Genomic DNA, 21,091 nt, shown 5'->3' with positions numbered 1-21,091 from the left:
TGGAAAATGAAGCTAGATACATAGGAGCAACATATAATTTATTTTCTGACTAGCAAGCATATTTATACATTGAAAAAGCTTGCCTAATGCCATTAACCTTGTAAATAAAATACTACCACACTGCTAAAAAATGATCTAAAAGAAAACATCCAAAACTGAAAACAGAATTGCTCCTTTGCTTTTCTTCCTTGAGTTATACTATTATGTGTTAGCAATACCAATCCAAGTTATATATACTGATTAAGATCTCCATGAGGGATTTTGGTTCAACCATTTGGTGGTCTCAACAAATAGATAAATACATATAATGCCCTCTTATCCTCAACAGTTTACAAGCCAAATAAAAAGAAACAAGGGATAGAAGTAAGAAGTCCTTCAGTTTAACCAAGTACTACTGCTATTAGATTAAGATACACAAACACTATTACAGAAAAAGCATATGTAAAATATATGGCGGACCACTAGATAAATGCTTAAAACCACTTCTATTCACTATTATTTCTCTACTTCAATTAAAGTTTTTGAAACCAAGTCAGGCAGCTGGTTTAGTTTCTATAATACAGTGGAAATGTTGCTACAACTACTGTTGTTAACGTCCTGTTCATTTGCTCATGTGAACTCACTTTAGACATACAAATAGTCTCCATTTTTTCCAGGCCTCAGTTGACCTATAAACCAAATATACCTTTAAGCATATCCTACAGTCAAAAAATATCCAAATACAGTCTTCAGAATTTTTCTCTAGGTCTTTTCAATATTCACATGATAAATATTTACTTACATGTTACAAAGATGTGGACAGTCCAAACACTGTCTCTTCTTTCCACAAAGTTCCCCACAGCTATGTGGAATTTCATTTCTGTTCCATTCAGGATTGTGTACCTTACCTAAACCATGTCAAAGACAAAAACATATTTATTGCCTTGAATAGAATACAGAATTTGGGAAAAATATCACACCAAAAAGAAAAAGCTGTATTTTCTATACTGGAAGTAGTCATCTTTGAAAAACAAAACAACACAAATTGTTTTAGGGTTTTTTTCTGCTTTCAGTGCTGATATATACTCAACTTCTTTAACAGTAAGTGCCATTAGAATATCAAGCTCCAAAAGATTCTTTCCTTCTATGCTCTTAGCAGGCACTTAGGTAGCTGGTATTTATATTAAACTGATATAATACAAGAAAATTAAAAGCCCCCTTTAGCTGGTCAGGCTGCATAGTAGGTAAGAAAATTAAAGGGTCGAACTCCCTTGCTGCCTCAACACAGAAGAAAAAAGGTAAAAAAAGACACTATTCCCAGAAAATATAATCTAGCTGATAAGATGATGGAGAATAGGGGAAGAATTAAATGACTGGGCAAATTATAAAAGTCACTTCTCTAAAAAGAAGCAGACTCTACATAAATCTAAACATTAAAGGCTGACATCTTGATGAATGCAGCAGGAAGTCTTGGAACAAGAAGTGATAAATCTAATCTATATTAACTTCAAGTATTCTGTATTTCAGATAAGCACTGAAATCATATTTTAATTAATCTGACATTGTGTTAGCAAATCTCATTGCTCTAAGTGCATGAGAAATCATCAGGGTTAAAGTTAATTGCCATGGTTAACACCTACAAAACTAATTTGGCGCTCTGCAAGAGGGCAATTAACAGTGAAGAAACTGAGCCAGTGTTACAAATTTGAGTTGCAACAACTAAAACCACAAAGAAAAATGTTTTTGGTGACTCAGTTATATAATATTAACCCTTTTAGCACTCCTTTGAATATTCTACAAGTAACAAGTTAGGAAAAATACGAATAAACATCAAAGATGGCATTTATTCACCCAAATTTCAATTAAACTAGTTGCATACCTAGTAAAATCCTGAAAATTATTCAGAAGAAAATAAGCTAAGAATTTCCTCATAGAATGGTGGACAAAACCACACTCAACACAGAGTTAGTATTCTGCATCAAACAGAAGATAGCTTTGCATAAGCAACTGGTGATGTCCAAACACCCTGTCATTACTGTAAAATTATCTATAGAAGATCAAAGTTTTACATATCTGCATGGTGCCCTGTTAATATTAACCCTGTGGACAACTTGGGGTTTCTACTGTAGATCTCCCAAAACAATGAAACAGTCTTTAGGCCTAGGCATAATTTCTTTCCTATTTAACAGATGGACAACATGTCTTAGAAGTGTAACTTTTACTTGGAATCAAAACATTCATTCTAACTGAATTTTTATCCTTGTACTTGTAAGATTTCACACACTGTCAAACAAAAACTCTGTCTTACCTGCACTGCAACGTTCTTAACTGACTCACTAACACATTTAGACAAAGAGAACTTTAGATAAAATTGTTACCAACAGTATAAGTCTAGTTTTCTTTAGGGCAAGTTCACTGACTCCCAGTTCCTGTCTCAGTTCCAGAATACTGTTTCGTAGAAACCACAGTGAAACTTTGCAGTGACTCCCACATAAGGAAGGGAAAGCTACATAAAAGCAACACAAATTTCAAAAGGGTAAATCCCAAATGAAATTTATTTGCACATATGCAATTAAGTAACATATTTCTCCCTTTTTGTCATATACTTAATGGCTTAATGAGTGTTGTACTCACTTCATTTACCTTTTATTAAACATGTGTCTACATAAAGGTCTGAAAAGTCTGAATTTTACTTCCTATTTAATCTTTATGTGTCCCGAAGCAACATAAATGACAGTATTACTGAACTAATTTAAAGGTTTAGACAGTTGTATGCTTGAATTGTGTATTATTTTGGTGTATCTTGTCACACAGACATAACACATGCAGGTTATTTCGGTCCTCCTACAGGAGGAAAAATGGTAGGATAGCAGTCGAATTCTATCCTTATTCTATAAAAATCACTATTTTTTACATAGTGATATGAAAATATCACTTATGATTTTTCATTTTTTTAATGTTTTAAGCAACATGTGTGCTTCTCTGTGCAGCCACCTTCCAGCGTCAATAAAGTTTTAAACAAGGTTAAATTTCAGGAATGTAAGCAAACAAGCAGCAAATTGTTTTTCTTTGCAAAAGCAAGCAAGAAACCCACCACAGAAACAAGTGTAAGTTTTAGGAACTTGCGTAGAAGCATTCTGACAAGCTGGACATCTCCAACCACTATTACCATCTGTAAATAAAAAAAAATAAAGAAAAATTACTTGAAGTAAATAAAAGAGCTAATTTGCAAACCTTGAATAATTGCTCTCGGCTTGTTTCTTACCACAGCTGCAACTAAACTAAGTTTCTCGATTTACCCAGAAGTGGTGAGAAAGCAGGTTACTAAAAATGCATTTTATACAGTAACAGCATAAATACATCAATGGTAGTTTATTTGACCAGGCTTCAGCTTTATACAGAGGCAAGAACAAATTTTTAAATTGCAATTTTTCTACGGTCATGTAACCTGCTATAAGACATTCTACAAGACTACACAGAGTCTTCACCATATCTAAAGATGTGATGAAGTGTTAAGAGTATGGGAAATTAGCGAGAAAAATATAATTACCTATAGTCTTAACTACCACCTGTACTTTCCTTTCCACTGTCCTCTCATGTTAAGATCTTACGTGTCTTGTAGATGATCAATTTAGTATTGCTTCACCTACAGAATAAATTAATGCTATATAAACCAGAATAATTTAATTAAAGGTCAATACTACTGAATAGTAGTTTCCTTGCTTCTGCATTCCAAGAGGGTGTTGGTTAGCAGTAAAGGAAGAACTTCAGTGTAAGGAAAGGAACATTCACTAAGATGTTTCCCAAATTCAACACATACCTGGCTATGAAGAATACTAGTGAGAGTGCATTACTGAAGACAAAGGGGGGGGGGGGGGGGGGGGGGGGCAGGGAGGATAGAGAGAAATATTCTTTTAATAGATATAAAACCATAAACTGATTAGCTCTTACTATCTTGCTTAACCAATCAGTTCAGTGCTGGTGAATTAATAAAGCTGTGATTTTAGAACTGTACTTTGTGATAAAGAAACATGACCAAGATTTATGTTATTTTCACATTACGAATGCAGAAGGGATTGTGAACAGGAAACCCTATGTGTGACAAGACAACAGCACTGCAATGACAGGTATGCCTCCTAGGTTCACTATCAATTAACTGGAGACTTCTTATGTTAACCATCATAATTCACAACCGTTAATGATTTTCACAAACTGGAAATGATCCAGATTACAGATTGCCTTGACACTCTTGAAAGGCAAATCTAAAGCATGTCTACTCTTTTCAATACTTAGTGCATATTCATACCCTTTGTTATTCTGGCTCATATCACTATGTCACCAAGACTGCTGCAGAGCACTGTACAGTTATGGCCTGAGCAGCTGTAAGACAGTGGCACAAGGAGTATACTCTCATATTCATACTCAAGACCAACTTGCATTTTCTGACCACGTTTGGTTTTTTTTTTTCTTGGACTGCTACAAGCTGAAGCATATCAGAAAGAAGCATTAAAGGCTACAGGTAAAACCTCGCAGCAGGGGACCAAGAGGGGTATCTGCTGACAAAGCTGTTAGCACCTTACGTGGCTCCTCCCAAAGCCAGCATACTAAACCCTAAGGGATTCTCTATGGGATTACTTTGTACAGTATACTTAACTATTACATTAACAACAAAATTTCTTTCATTATGTTCTTCAAAAGCTGTGAAGGTAAGCCTATCATCAAAGCTTCAGGAGGCCAGCAGAAGGCCTCTTCTATCAATAGCTCTCCTGGAGCAGGATGCCTCGTCTTCTACAAGTACCAGTTTCTCTAGAGTATAGTGAAGGTGCTTGTAAAATAGGAACCTTTTACCAAGCAAAATACCATTTCAAGATATATTTCGTTCTTCTTAATCCTTGATTATCCTTTGCTCCTCTCTAAGACATAACTATATTCATGTGAGTCGACCCACAAGGAACATGCATGGTTGCCCTCCTCTAAAAATACAAGAAATATAAGCTTTCTTCCTCGATTCAGCTGAAATTACAGTAGGATAGAATGACAGTAGGATGACTCCCGACATCCACATTTGTGGTCCTGTAACTACTCCTTACAAATCCTGATCACTGAAGAAAGTGAGAATGAGGATGACCCTACAGAATCAACATCCCACTCTCATAAATCTTCTCATGAATAGGAGCAAAGTAGGCAGAATTCCAACCAAAGCCACCAGAAGGACAGTTGTCTAAGCAAAATCAATACATCTCAGTCCTGTTTACTAGAGGTTGGTTTAGTATTTTCTATCTTCTTTCTCCTTTTAGGATAAATATTCCTTACTTGTAATTATTTACCAAAATTTCTTCCATACACTTTCATATTGCAAGCATCCCTACTTGCAGCACTTTCAGCCACAAAATTCTTTTATCTGTGGTAGCATGCCCAGAATCCTACCCCTTTCTATTGCATACCTGTTGTCATAAGGGCACAGTGAATAATCTCCTCAGTTTCCAGAACTATAAAGGATCAAGGAGCTCAAAAGAACGTTGAGTAGGAAGAGCTGAGAATTATATATAAAGACTATGGATCTTTACATGCAGTTTCAAATAAGCAACTTTCCTCTTTACATGCTTGCCTAGATGAGTCATAGGTGATTACATAAGAAAAGATCCAAATACATCTGCTGGAATAAAGAGTGAATGCTAAAAGGCTATGTTTCCACAGGCAGCAGTGCAACAGGAATTTTCAACATATATACAATGCTAGGTACATTAAAAAAACTCTAAACAAATTTCAGTCACTTCAACTGTAGCAGAATATACTAGAATCAAGACTAGCAGTTTCATGTTACCATTTCTAAAAGGTTTTATACAGTTCTCCAATGAGATAATCTGTATCAGAATAAATTATTGCTTTGACTTCTCAGCTAGACATAATCAAAAGATTTTGTCCCAGTAACAAAAAAGTGACATCTCTAATAACCAAGGCACACAGAATGGCTTCAGCCCTTGAACACCATTACCTAAGAAAAAAAAAGGAAAAAAAAAAAGGAAAAAAGAGAAAAGAAAAAAAGGCAAGTAGATTCATATTCTGACCACTGAAACTCAGAAGCCATCTCAGAGGCCAATATTGGTACAAAGTACTAGCTCACCTGGAAGTGGAGGGCAGGGGCAACAGAGGGGGCAGAATAGAGAGACAGTTGTAATAACTCAAAATATTTTCAATCCTTCCAGATAAAATTAAAATACCAGTAAAATTACCTTCCCTGCAAAGAAGGGAGCAAATGGCTTAAACTTTTGTTCCTTCAACGTATGGGCGCAAGTCAATCACCACTGAAGCAGCTGTTTTTAAAAGATGTAGAAGGAGGAAGGGGGCAAGAGACAACAATTTCTTCCTTCATAAACATAACAAAGTAAAAGATCTTGTGGGCAATGCAGGTATTCTTGTCAGACTGACCTTAGCTGTGCAATATCTAAAGGTCATATTCCTCTTAGACATAATGCAATATGTTAGTAAAAATGCTTCTTAAGGAGAAAGTTATGTTCTTCCTTATAGAAAATAATCTTTCTACATGATGGCAAAGTGGTGTTTGGCAGAGCTTCTCCTCCTCCAGACCAGGACATCTCTAATACACAATGAAAATCCATTCTCTAGCTCTGAGTGCTGATGACAGCCTACACTGTAGAAATACACAATACTGAACTCTGGATGTCAACCACAACTCTAATGTAAGCAAACCAAGAATAGAGCAATGCACTATGACTCCCCACAGATAATCAGGAGATTCTTTTACCTGGTTTGGCCAAACTAGAAGTCATTTTCCAGATGACCACCAGGACAATAGAAGGCAAAGAAGTTTCTGAGGGAAGACACCTTCAGTGAAATGCATCTGAAGGAGTCCCTGAGAAGAAGGGTGCAAGAAGACTTTTTTACAGTAACCCAGGATAATTCTTCACTTCTTCCCACCTGAGTATGTGGAGTCCCAAGCACATTTTATCTCACTGACACAGTAACCCAGAATAGCTCATTTATCACCGTCATCTGCACCCACCTGTGCATGGGTGCCAACCTGATGGCTATCTGCGGATCCCAGAATTTGGACAACGGCATCCACATTACATCAAGTTCACTAATGAGCAAAACAGGACATGGCATATGTATGATATGTTAATCGGCGCAAGATTTACTATCCATCCGTGCAGTACATTACTTTGAGCTTCACTCCCAAGTAGGGTTCCTTTGTGCTGGGTCCCCATCTGATTAGCACTGGTGTCCCAGGGCTCCCACCTTGGTGAAAATCCAAAGCTTTCACTTGCTGAGTGTTGTGCCTTGTCCCTGAGCAACTCGCACCTGCTTTTCCCTCATAACAGATAACCGTTACTATTGATCTGGAAGATGGAACTACACGAGAAGATATCCCACCAAGGGTGTTACCTACTTCATCCAAGTATTCAGGATTTATCTGATACAATGCTGCGATGACAAAAATTTGTGGGGGAATTATGTACACGTGCATACTTTCAGCCTCCTACTACGTGCTGCAGAAATAAGAGCTGCTTTAAGGCCCCAAATGGAGGGACCTTCTCACTGAAACATTCAGTTGCTTCAAAAACATAAAAGAACTGACACTCAAAACTGATCTAATGAACAAAATATTCTCACTAGGCTGGAAGTGAAGCATAGCAGTGAAAAGTCAGGGTACTGAGATTAGGAAATTTTCTGCAATTCATTATAACATTTGCAGAATCAAGCAGATTTCAAGTAGATCATGTCCAGAAAAAAGGGGGTTTTCCCCTTCCAGAAAAACAGCAAATTATTGTGTTAGGTAGATTACAGTGTCCTATTTCTCCTCCAGTAAACAATAATTATTGCCAGGGTTCTAGTGAATTCTCCAACATTATATAAAGCCTGGGAAGTAGAATCTACGCTGAAACAGCCTACCATAAAACAAATACACACTGAAGTACAAGTTCTAATCAAGATAGGGTAGCAGGGCCTTGCAGGTCAAGAAATATGCATCAGTGTCCTTAATGGAGCTATAGAATCAGTTATACTGAGGCCACCACTTTTAATTTCAATTAATGATTAGCTCAAGTTCTCTCATACACAGGATACTGTAACACATGTAGTCTACAAATTCTTACAAGAAAAGTAAATGGTCCAAAGATACTGCTACTTGAAATGCTGTCAGGATTCAATCATCTAAGAGCACTGTCTTGACAGATAAGTAAAACCACCCTTACACAAGCAGACACCCTCCTGATCAAGCAGTAAGCTGTTTTAGGGAGATAAATCAGCTCTGAAGGTGGTGACACAAAAACAGCTAGGAGTTTGGCTTGGGATATCAGTCTTACCCAAAAATCTGTTCCCTTCTCAAACATTCCAATGCCTTTATGTTTCGTATGTTGTGGTGGTGTTTCTAACTTTTCTACTCTATGAACTATGGCCAGTCCTACCCAGAAGTCTGTGTATTCATCTTCAGAAATCCAAGAACGTTGCAACTAATCCTGTCTGCAAGAGATTTACAGTCTGTAAGAACTTCTGTCAAACATCTGGAAGTAGCTGACAGACTCCATTTCCTTGGTCTATACAGAGAGACAGAAGGACGCATGAAAAATGATAAAGCCAAACAAGGTGGTTACAGAAAAAATTAACCCTACTTCAAGATTAACATTACAGTCTTCAGAGTGTGTCTACATCACACAACTGAACACAGCAGAGAGGCTGCAATTCAGCCTTAACTTACACCAAAGCATTCAAAGGGCAGAATGTAGAGGTATGAGTTTCAAAGACTGGTATCACACAAAAAATCCGAAACAGTTTAAGCTAATGACAAAGGCATAAGGTTTCTGTCTTCTCTGAATTTAATTTCAGTGCATGGTATCAGTAATGGATTTCAGAAGTACTTTATCTGAGAACAGAACTAAGAAGCGGGTTGAATAAAAGCAGGCAACTAATGCTTGGAGTACTGCTTCTGTTTGACTGCTCAGCCAAGCACAAACAAGAGATGAGATATTTCTTGGTGTGTAAAAACACAGCCAAAGAGCTTTGCATCTTGAGGCACCAATTTGAGTGATCTTATGTACCCAAACCTGGAAATTAGTTATAGCTAGAATACTAAAAAGAATCAAAACAGTTAGGAGGATTATACAAAGCATCCAAAAAACCCTGAAAAAAGAATTTTTATTTAAAACTTGCTTTGTTCACAGCTTACTGATTACCTTAAGCAATATTTATAAGAAGTTTCCCAACATAAGAAACACATGAACTTTGCTATTATGTGTATTTGAGAGAAAATGTGTGCAAGAGAATACCAACCTTCAGCCTGTGAAGCTGGTGATCGTGCCCACTTCTTAATGCAATTCAGATGGAAAACATGGTAACAATTCTGACAGCTCCACACTGGGGCTACTATTCGGACCACCTCACAGCATACCATGCACTCATACTTCTCTGTGGTCAGCTGTTCAATCAGCGACCCTGCAAATAAAATAAATTACTTGTGCATGAAACATCACATAGCCAAGAAACAGAATCCAAATGAATTTCCAATGTTTCATCTAAATTATAACAGAACTTATTTTTCCTGTGTGGCTATAAGCAAGGCATTAGTGAACTCCTGGAAGGTTCCAGTTTGATACTTGGTATGAATTTCTCTAGCTTCAGAGCAGGAAGAGGGAGTATGAGATTCCCATAAAACTGGCAACAATAATTCCTGTTGACGAATAACAACCATTCTGATATTGCAAATTGGTTAGTAGATTTAAGCTTGGCAGAAGTTTGAGATTTTACTCATCACTTTATACGGGAAATTTATCTTCGCATAAAGTTTAAATCAAAAAGCTTAAAGCTCTTAATTACAGAAGTTGCAGCCAATATTAAATGTAATTCCCAGCCTCCAGTATTCCTGGAAGACCACACAACAAATATTAACAGAGAAGTACCTGGATTACAGCAATAAGATCCTCAAACTAATTGCTTTAGGAGTGAAATCACTGGGAAACAACAGTCAAAGTACAGGGCCTTTTGAGCCATAAGAAAGAACAGGAAAAAGTACTTTGAAAATAAAGCAAGAGCTCCATAAAAAAGACAAAACAGCCTGAAAACATAGTTAGATGAGCAACCATAACAAAGGTGCCACCTGATTTCAATTCTGCCAGATTAACTCTTCCATCAAGGTAAGGTTACCGAATATACCTCAGAAATGTTATTTAATCTATGCCTAGAATTTTAAAATATCTTAATTACAAGTGTAAAAACGTACCAATTTTAGATGGTGTCAATACAAGGGAAATTAGAACTCATAATGGACAAAAAAATGAAAATAACAAAAGAAAAATTACTATCAATTCAAAATGTGCTTGTACTACACATGACTGAAAGCAAGCCCATGGTTGCCTGGAAACTTGGAAGTGTTAACACAGTTTGCCCTCCTTAATAGGAGATAAGCACTTTCAAGCTTCTTTTCCAGTCCTCCTGCAACAAGCACCACAAGATTTAGAATTAAGTCACTTCTGCTTTCAGTGCCCCATGAATATTACCTGCTGCAAAGAAAGCATTCTCACCTAAACCATACTACTTTTTCTACAGAAGACTAAAGCTATACCATGCTCAGAAAGGATAGCTGTCCAATAGATAATATAGAAGAGCAGACTCAGTCCCCTGAAAATAGTGGCAGATACTGTTTCCAAAATAGCTCCCAACTCAACCATGCAAAGAAAGACTGTCATTTTGGAGGGGTAAATTCTTTAAGATTACTATTTCTCTTCCTGCTTATTGCCTATGATGTTTTTCATTTAATGATAATGCTGGTAGAAAGACTAAGGTATCTTTTAATTTTATTATTCAAGTAGAACCCAGAAGCATGAAAGTTAGTATATTTAAGTTAAAAAACATCAAAAAATATCTTGATCCTTGAGCTCCTCATAAGGGAACAAAGTTTCTGAGTGGAGCTATCTTATGCTTCCCAATTATGCTACTAATTTCTCAGCTCTGAAAGAGATAAGAGAGAAGCAAAATCTTCAAAAGATTCAATACCACAGTTAAGGTAACAAGAACTAGTCTACTCATCTCTCATTCTGGGCAGCAGAAGACCAGGTTGAGATGCTTAGTAAAAACCAACTGAATATAATTGTTAGTGTTTGTTCAACTGGAAAGGAACAAAAAACAAAATGAAAAAAAAAAAAAAAATCAAAGGACAACCTCTCTCCTTATTGCCTCTGAAAAAAAAAATAGGACTACTTCTGCTAGGTACCATGAATAATATGAGACTATTTTCTCTGCACACACTTAAACTTATCTAAAACAGTAAGAAAAAGCTACCTAGGTTGTCTAGGAATGGAAACCAGTACTGTGCACTGCAAAGATTCAGCTGATTTCCATTTAATGTTTTAAGTCCCTAATGGTATGAGTTGGCACAAAATTCACTCAGACAGTCAAAACCTGTAGGTCTGCTTTACACTCTCAACAGCACATGCTTCTATTCTCAACTTCCAAAAATAGCATCCAGAGACTTTCTCTAGTTCTAATTACTTTTTCCTACTACTGCTGAAAAAAAGAAGAGCAAAAAATCCCATTAGGAGCAATCTGGCATTCTCCTATTTCTACATAAAACATGAGAAAATTTATTCTGCAAAAATCTGTTTTGGGATTGTTCCTCAAGTCTCATTGTTCAAAACACTCAGAATTTTACTCCCCACTCCCTCAACATATGTTTTAACACAGTGCCTAGCCAGGTCATCATTGGTAGTTTTGCAGTGAAAAAAATAAGAAAAAAAATTAAACAAAAACTGCTCTTCCCTAGTAAACTTACAGAACACCTCCCCACTGGGAAACCACACATTTACATTTAATTCTACCCTCTGAAACTGATCTTGACCTAATGGGAAATAATAAGCCTCTTCAACTAGTCAAAGGTAAATGCGGTTTAAATTATTCGAGAACATATCTTTAATACAGGAGTACAGGACAGGCTAGAAAGCTTACCTGTATGAGTTTCTTTGTTTTTTGGTACATCACTTTGCTTTTTCCAGTATTGGGTCCAGCTGAAATGAAGGGCAGGTGCCTGATCCCCCTTTAGCAGGAACTTTCTTCCATTACATCTGACAGAATCAGACAACTGATGCCTGATTTCACTGGTCAAGTTTTCCTCATTCTTGTGATCAGAGATTTCTTTCTTCCTCTCATTTTTATCTTTTGGAGCATATGCAAGAGAAGACTTCTTACCTACTCTTGTATTTTTACTACGGTGAGAATCATGTCTTTTCTGACACTCCTTTTCTACTGGGGGTTTATTCCACACAGGCTTCCGGGGATATCTTTTGTTTACATAATTGTAGCCTTTCTGTTCATCCGCACTACCAACAGGTGCATCACAGAATGCCTTTCCAACAGATGATTCTGAAGAATCAGACTGAGTCAAATCCAAAGATGGAACATTTTCAAACAGCTCCACTTTCTGTTTAGAGCTCACTCTCTTTTCGCGGTCATGTACTTGCTTTCCCTTCTCCCTGAAACCTCTTCCAGATGCATGCATTAGATGTGTTTTCTTTGGCTTTGCTCCTCTGCTATCTGCATTAGGTACCTCCCTGTCACTCTCTGAGGAGAGAAAGTCATTGTACCCTCTAGGAGGTGCTCTTCGCCCAGGTACTACTGCAGCATCTGTAATTCCTGCACCTGCAGCAGCATCGGCAGTAGTTTGCCTTATCTTACTTCTAGCATGTGCGCTATCATTTCTTGATCTGTGCCATCTCTGGCTTTGCAAGTTGCGATTCTTCAAACTTTTACTGGTACTAAAATACTGGTGGAAGTCTTCAGAATTCCCATACTGACTGTCTGGATTACAAAAGCCATGATGCTTTGAGGAAGAGCTTTCATAATCTCTACCTCTTTCAGAGGACAGACTAGGAAATGGTAACTTACTTCTGTTCTGAACACTGTTGGAGTCTTTCCTATCTTTATTTACCCAATTTGTATCTGTAGGTTGTCCTTCTCCTGGAATAGAATCAGCAGCATCAGGATTGAAATTCAATGAACCTAAAAGGTGAAAAAAATAAAAACAGACATATAAGACTATTAAATAAACATATGATTTCACCAAAACTACCATACATGTAAAGGCCCAGAAGTTCAATCAATCCCTCACTTGACAGAACTGAAAACAGTTTCCAGAAACCAGAGTCAAATCACATAGTGCTTTGTGGAAGTTACCTTCTCTTGTAACCTTTAGAGAAAGACTGTGATGATCTAGAATGAAGAAAAACATTTGAAGTATGTATACAAGACATGCAAGTGTGATAATCAGTGTTTAACATGTGGCTGAGGTTTTTTTCCTAGCATGTTTACACACAAACCTGAAGAAAAAGGGATCCTTTAAATACGATGTCTACATCTGAGATTTTAATATTACAAAGAACTTCAAACAAATTAAAATCCATCAGCCAAAAAGTAGCAATAGTAAATGCCTGCATGAACACTGATTACACTGCTCTACATATAGACACAGTAAGTGGTAGAGGGACTACCCAGGGCAGCTTTGCAGTATTTTTCCTGTTAGGAGGCCATCAGCATCAACCATGGTTCTACTTGAGTGGTTGATGACTATCCTGTTATTTCTAGGTCTCTAAATAAAAGAAAGAGGTGCACATTACAAATCTCATGTTGCTCAATTTCATATCACATCGTGCCAGTGGGGCCTGCCTGCAACAGCAGTCATCAGGTGAGTATCAGGGACAGGTTAATGGGCTGTGGCAGATGAAGTCTTACACAATAGTGCAAAAAAAGAGAAGAGTCTTCTAAAATCTCATGGAGATAGCATCCATTTTACGATTTGGTAAATTACCTCTAACAGTAGGGTAAATGCAGTTTATTCCTTGTTCAGGACCATTCAAAGAACAAACGAAGCACTTGAGCTATGAATATAAAAAACTCTCCAAAAGGCTAATGCTATCTGGGTCTCTCAAACACCTATTATTTTCACTTTTCAGTACAGATTGTGGAAATTAACATTTTGAAGGGAAGAACAAGCCAGAACACTTGAAAGCATTACCATATTCAGTGAATTTCATTTACTTTCAAGCAAAGTAGTTTTTTGTAAACCACTATGAAAGGTCATAACTAATATGAGGAATTTGGTGGCCAAAGAAAAAAATATACTATACAACTTTGTGGAAGTGAAGCTTTAAGGTTACTAAAAGTTAGGAATTAAAAATTACATTTAAGGATGTTCTTAACCTAACCCATACTTGATTCTAAAGAGAGACTCAGCTGATATCACTTTGGTTTTCTGTCTTTGTAAAGACAATATATGTTGTTATATATAATTGTATAGTATTATGTATTAATTATTTTTATATAATCTATTAAAAGATATTAATATTATGGCATATGTTACTAATATAACATATTCTTATATGTTATATAATACTATATATTATTATTATACTACATATAAATGGCAAATACAAAACATTTGGGGTTTTTCAAGCTGAAAACCTGAATTTGAGACAACAGAATCAGAACACCAGACAGAGGTCTTTCAAAACACCTGGGTATTGAGTTGAGAATCAATCTTAACTGAAGGGGAGGGGAAGCGGAGAGGTGCTGATCTCTTCTCTCTAACTGCCAATGCCAGGATCCGTGCGAATGACTCAAAGTCGTGTTTGTCAGGGGAGCTTCAGACTTGACATTAAAGAAGCATTTCTTTACTGAGAGGATAGTCAAACCCTGGAACAGGCTTCCTGTAGAAGTGGTCAATGCCCCATGCTGATCAGTATTTAAGAGGCATTTGAACACTGCCCTTAACAGCATGCTATAACTTTTGGTCAGCCCTGAAGTGGTCAGGCAGTTGGACTCAATGACCGCTGTAGGTCCCTTCCAGCTGAACTACTCTATTCTATCATTAGAACTGCAGACCCTAGTAGGTACAAAATATTAGGCTTATACATCTGAAAAAATCTAGACTGCAAGCAGATTCCCTGGAAACATACTATTTTTCTCCTCTTAGCATGCATATTCTGTGTAAAGAACTCAAAAGATAAAGTTATCCTTTTTTACTTTCTACAACCATACTTCCTTTCAGTTCTTCCAATGTTTTGCCAGTTTCTTTTCTATCACTAATAAAGAAGACTACAAACATAAATTGCAGTCCTTTATAATGTAAAGAGCAGTCATTCAGTATACATTACTTAAAATAGTTCCACATATTTTGAGTTGAAGACAGGATGTAATCCTGTAATTACAAATAAACCTTATTTGAAACAACACATTTCATTAGTTGGCTTAAGATTCCTTTTATATACACTAAAAAAATATAGTCTAGTAGACAGATGCAACAAGGTAAACCAAATGACTTCTTAATGGTTAATAAAAACATGTTTTTCAAAAATCTCGCAGTTTGCCTCTAAAGAGTATGTTCTATTATTAAAGACCATTGTTTCTTCAGTTACGAGATGCAGTATATAAAATGCATACATGAATTATAAAAAGAATTGCTGCAGAAGGCTTTCAAATGAATGCAGTAAATAAGCTTGAGTATGTTTTGTAGATCAGTAAAACATACTGTCTTATACTGACATAAAAACCCATGCTGTTTATGGCTTTAAAATGCTGGTTTTCTAAAATGCAGCCAAATTGACTTTTGAGCATGCTCTCCAAGAAGCATAACCAGGACTTGAAATGTAGCTGTGGAAGTGGTATTTTTGAAAGCACTTTCCAAATAATCTATTAAGTTTGAAGAAACAGATGGGAAACCAGGATTCAGATATTTAAAAGCACCTCCAAAATATGAATAATTCATTAGGGCTTTTTATATCACCCATGAGTAGGATTCCTATTCTTACTGTCAGCTTTTACATTATAAAAATTTCCAAAGTGGTGAATTCTACTAAAACTGATTTCTGTCTGCCAAGATAAGAAGCAGCAAAATACATACACAAGTATAATAATCAGTAGCTAACACTGGCTCTAATTCCTTCTGACATGTCTACCTGTACAAAAATCCCAAGAAAAAGGGAACTTCCAAATCTAGATAGTCCATATTTCTATAAAACAAAGAAAATCACAGTACCTTTAGAAACAACCTCTACATTCCAAATGTTAACATCCTTAAGAGCTTGAATGTGAATTAAAATGAAGCATATGAAACTCATATGGTTTCATGCCTGTTCTGCCATAACATTACAGCCTTCAGCATTAATGTGGACAAACCAAAATGCCCTGGCAAAGTTAGGCAGTCTGTGTGAACTATCCTTCAGAAAAATAAATTGGTAAGCACACTTTTAAAAATATGAAACAAATTATTAAGCACGTCTCATTTTAATAAGTACAAGTTCTGCTTCTAAAACAGATTATTTTGGGGACCAGTACAACCAAAGTTATTAACTTAGGTACTTCTTTTATGAAGACAACAGTAATGATATCTGAATGTGTCACTTAAAGACATCCTGCCTAAGTGACATTTCTTAGCATGGTATCAGCGAGCTAAATTCCAATTAGATTTTGAGGGGCCATTAAACAATGTGCTTCAATTAGGCAGAGACTATATGAAGTTGATAATTAAGAATAAATATAAGAAAGAAAAAAAATATTGACAAAGTCCAGCCAGAAAAAATTATAATAGGTTGGGGCTACACTGTATACTCTTGTACAGGTGTCAGAGGCAGTACTTTATTCTTAAACTAATTCAGCTCTACCTCTCAGATAGGAAGAACTCTCACTCTCATTCTGAAGCTTTAGATCAATACAAAACTGGAACTAAATAAAAAACACTGATTAGTACCAGTCTTTCTGACTGGACCACTTATTTCTTAATTGACCACTTCTTATTAAGATACCCATAAATTCAACCAAAAATAATAGAGTGCTGTACGCAGTTTTGGTCTCCACAATGCAAGATTTAAACATATCAGAAGGTGTCCAAAGGAGGGCAACAAGGATGGTAAAAAGGCTAGAAGACATGACTTATGAGAAGCAGCAGAGGATACTAGCGGTGATCTCACTGCTGTCTACAGCTTCCTTATGAGGGGGAGCAGAGAGGGAAGTGCTGATCTCCCTGAAGGCCAGTGACAGGATGTGAAGGAATGGCTTAAAGCTGCATCAGGGGAAGTTCAGATTGGGTAGTACTAGGAAAAAGTTCTTCAATGACAGGATGGTCAAGCACTGGAAAAAGTTTCTCAGGCAAGCAGCCATGGCCCCAAGCCTTTCAGTGTTCTAGAAGTGTTTGGATAATGGTCTTAAGTACCTAGTTTAACTTTTATGTTGCCCTGTGAGGAGTCAGGAGTTGGACTCAATGACCCTTGTGAGTCCCTTCCAACTCTGGATATTCTATGATTATATGTTCCGTTCATATACCAGCTCCCAATAGAAGACAAAGGTAATTTCAGGACAGATGTCTTCAGGCTTAAAGAAATTCAAATAAGCTATTCTTTCACCTAAAGATTGATGACAGGACAGAGTGCATACACAACAATCTATTTGTCTGCACTGCATACATCCAGACAAGAAATGGTCCAGTCAGCTGGACACAAAAGACAAGTTACAGGGAAGACACTCCCTGCAAGTCTTACGGTATCAGTATTACACTGTACCACAAAAAAGAAAAACCAACAGGAATGGTGCATTATGGAAATGCGAGGCTTCTCCCATACCACTGGGAGCTTTAAACCTCTTCCTCACAGAACAAGCTTGATCTTTTCTTCTTCTCTGATCACTTTATGCATTCACTTAGAGCATCCTGTCATTTGCAGACACAACAGAGATTTACAGAAGGTTGGATTTCTTCCTAAATGGAAGTTAGACTGTTTCAGGCTTAAAGACTCAAGCAGTGCAACCCATTTGTATGCAAAATAATCTGCCTGCCCAAAACTTACTGCTTATTCCAACTATAATAGCTTATCTAATAAAAGATACGCTCCCTTTCTGCAACTCTTGCCAGAATTGAGAAATATTAACATGCAAAATCATCATCACAGAACGGCTGACATTGGAATCTTGAGATCATCTAGTGCAAGGACCCTGCTCAAACAGGGTCAGCTAGAGCAAGTTGCCCACGACTGTGTCCAGCCGGGTTTTGAGTATCTTTTATGACAGAGAGGCCACGAACTCTCTGAGCAACCTGTTCCAATGTATGACAATCCTCACAGTAAAAAGGCTTCTTCTTGTGTTCAGATAGAATTTCATGTGGTTTAATTTGTACCTTTTGCCTCCTGTCCTTTAACTTAGTACCACTGAGAAAAATCTGGTTCCATATCCTTTACTCCCTCCTGCCAGGTATTTGTACACTGCACTAAGATCACTCTGAGACTTCTCCAGACAGAACGGTTCCAGCTCTCTCAGCCTCTCCTCGTATGAGGGATGCTTCAATGCCTTAATCATCTTTATGGCCCTTTGCTGGTCTCACTCCACTATGTCCATGTCTTCCTTGCATGGGGAGCCCAGAACCAGAAACAATGCTCCAGGGGTGGCCTCACCAGTGCTGAGCAGAGGGGAAGGTGCACCTCCCTTGACAAACTGTCAACACTCTTCCTAATGTAGTCTAGGATACTGTTGGCCTCCCTTGCAGACAGGGTGCGTTGCTGACTCATGGTCTGCTTACAGTCCACCCAGGACCCCAAGGTCCCTGTCTGCAGAGCTGCTTTCCAGCTAGTTAGCCCGCTGTGTATACAGGCACACAGTACTACGTTTTTGTCTTTTTATGCTACCGTCCAAACTCACAGCATCCACATTTTGAACAGAACATGAAGCTTTAGCTAACTCATTTCAAAATGGCATAGGAGAAATATAAAAGTAGGTAAAGAAATGTAACTTCACCATAAGTAGCTTCATCATCCTAAGAGAAGTATCTTCTACAGAATGGATTTTGCATTAAGGAGAATAAACATATAAGTTTTCACTTTCCTGTCACCCTTACAGTGTGCTACTCAGTGCTTTCATAGCAACTCCCTGATATCATCAGTTTAATGATGCATTGTACCACGTATAATGAAAGTGTCATTGTGAAGGAAAAAAACCAAAACTACATTCAACAGCTATTATGGCAACTGATGGGAAAAAAATCCATTCGTGGCTATTAAATGCAAATATGACCTGTCCCTTCAAGGCACACAGGGCTGGAAACTAGAATGGCATATTAACGTGAATAATCATTCTACAATTGCCTCATTTCTTACATTCTTCCCCTTTGTCTCATATATCCCTGGGCCTCAATAATAGTTCACTAGCGGCAAAATACCCTGGATGGGCTGCACATCTGTCATGACCAAGCCGTCATTCTTTGACTTCAGCTGCTTCCCCATATCTACACTGAGAGCAGAAATATCTTCCATATTTATGCTCTCAAAATCATACACTCACTCTATCCACGAAGCTGCAGGGTAAAAGCCAGTTCCCATCCTAATATTGCACAAGCTCAATTTGAAAATTCCCCACGAGATGATTCTTGATAACATAGTATGTATTATCATAACAAGGAATAAGCTGCAGAACTGAATGCCATGTAACAGTATCTGTGTTAGCTTAAGTATTATAAAGCAAATGTAGGAACGGTGTGCCATCTAGACTAATCTACTGCCTTCAATAAAGCTATTTCTTGCTTGGTATACCTATTTAAGACCCTTCATTCCAATATATATACACTGTACAAAAGGTTTTCAGGACTAGAGCTGACTCGTAGCCTGACAGCACGGAAGATAAACAGGCAAGCAGACACGCGCATGCACCAGCTTCTCTTGACTGAACTATCAGTCTCTGCTCTCTGAACCACGTCCCAGGCCATTCCGCTTCCCGCAAGGCAACTGTGGGCCCATCTCCATCCCATCAAGAAACAAACGGAAAAAAAATCTTTTCTTGCACTTTTGGCATTCAGTCCCGCTGCCGGCCGGGTCCCGGCCGCCGCTCTCCGCCCGTGAGCCCACGCCTCATCCCCCCCGAGCGGGCGGCACCGGCTCCAGGCAGTCACCTCCTGCGCACCCCAGACCTCCGGTCTCAGAACCCACGAAACGCCGCCGTTTTCCAGCGGCCCGGGGGCTGTGACCGCTGCCGGGTCGCACGGGCGGGCAGGAAGCAGCAAGTTCTACAGAAACCAACCGGCTCTTTGTATTTTTTGCGGGCGCTCCCGTTCGTTTCTGGCACTCGAGAAGCTCGCGCGCTCCTCCACCTCCTCAGGCAAAGTTTCCCTCGCGGGCCCTGCGGCAAAGCCGAGTCCAGCCATTTTGGACGCCACCGGTGCCGCGAAGTTGCGGCGGGCGGGGGCGGGGCGGCGGCAACAGGTGGCGACAGTGCCGCAGCCCGCGCCCCTCGGACACGCCAGCGCTCGCCCGCCGCCAGGGCACGGCCCTCGGCCCGCCGGCACCGCTGCGGCAAGGCGGCCGCAGCTCCTCCCCCCCGCGCCCACCCCACCCCCGACCCCGCCACACAGCTCCCCCCTCCCGCCACACGGCCGCCGGCCGCCGCGCTCACCTGCGCCGGGCCGCGCCTCCGCCATGCCGGCGCAACGCCCGCCCCCCCGCCGCCACCCCCGGGTCCAGCTTCCTGCCCGCCGCGCACGCGCACAGCTCGTGCCACCCGCGGCGGAGCGCGGCCCTGCGCGCGCAGCCGCACCGGAGCCCCGAGCGCCGGCGGGAGAGCCGAGGCGGGCACGAGGCGGGCGTGGCCAGGGGCGTGGCCGGGGGCGCGGCCAGCGGCGCCGCGCTGGCGGCGGGAAATCGGGGAGTTTGATCCTGACGAGGAGGGAGAAAAGACTAACAGCGACGAATGAGTTCTGGTGCTGCCCACAGGCGGGGCCGCTTGCCCGGTGTGCAGCACGCCGGTATAGGCGCAGAGCACAGGGTGGGGTTTTTTATTGATTCCGTGCCTGCGCGGAGCGCGGTGCGGCGTGGCAGTTCACCGAGGCCAGCACGCCGTTCCGGAGAACTTCAGTGTATTTATACCCTTCCGACTACACGAATGCACATTTACTGTAGTGACCATTGGTTAGTTTCTTACTGCTTTGTCCCTCACTGGTTAACAACGTGCCTCCTCTGGATTGAAACTTACAGCGTCTTTTAACAATTCTGCGCAAGCTCAAAGGGTGAGGGGGAGCAAGTCTTCTTGGTCTTAAATTGAGTCAGTGGTCGCAGTCTCCCCCCACTACCTTTATCTTTTC

The 21,091-nt window shown here is 39.3% G+C and overlaps 1 protein-coding gene across 5 annotated transcripts in view; it reads right to left on the bottom strand.

Moving 5' to 3' along the window:
- The window catches only part of NFX1 (nuclear transcription factor, X-box binding 1), a 70,100-nt gene extending 49,605 nt beyond the window's left edge, over window positions 1-20,495 (bottom strand). For 4 of the 5 annotated variants that reach the window (XR_012633177.1, XR_012633178.1, XM_074899820.1 and 1 more), the window contains exons 1-5: window positions 20,035-20,174; window positions 11,938-12,987; window positions 9,271-9,432; window positions 3,074-3,151; window positions 782-887 (exon numbers count right to left, since the gene is read on the bottom strand). Coding sequence is in view for 3 of the 5 variants with exons in the window: in XM_074899820.1 (XP_074755921.1) it covers window positions 782-887; window positions 3,074-3,151; window positions 9,271-9,432; window positions 11,938-12,987; window positions 20,035-20,158 (1,520 nt within the window). In the remaining 2 variants the exon portion in view is untranslated. Of the gene's footprint in view, window positions 1-781; window positions 888-3,073; window positions 3,152-9,270; window positions 9,433-11,937; window positions 12,988-20,034; window positions 20,175-20,406 lie in introns of those variants that run through there. The other variant, XM_074899821.1, reaches the window with a different exon arrangement.
- Window positions 20,496-21,091: the final 596 nt, after the last annotated feature.

The sequence above is a fragment of the Athene noctua genome, chromosome 2, assembly GCF_965140245.1.
Source record: "Athene noctua chromosome 2, bAthNoc1.hap1.1, whole genome shotgun sequence".
Taxonomy (NCBI): domain Eukaryota; kingdom Metazoa; phylum Chordata; class Aves; order Strigiformes; family Strigidae; genus Athene; species Athene noctua.
Note: the sequence above shows the minus strand (reverse complement) of the source record. Positions and strands in the feature narration are given on the sequence as shown.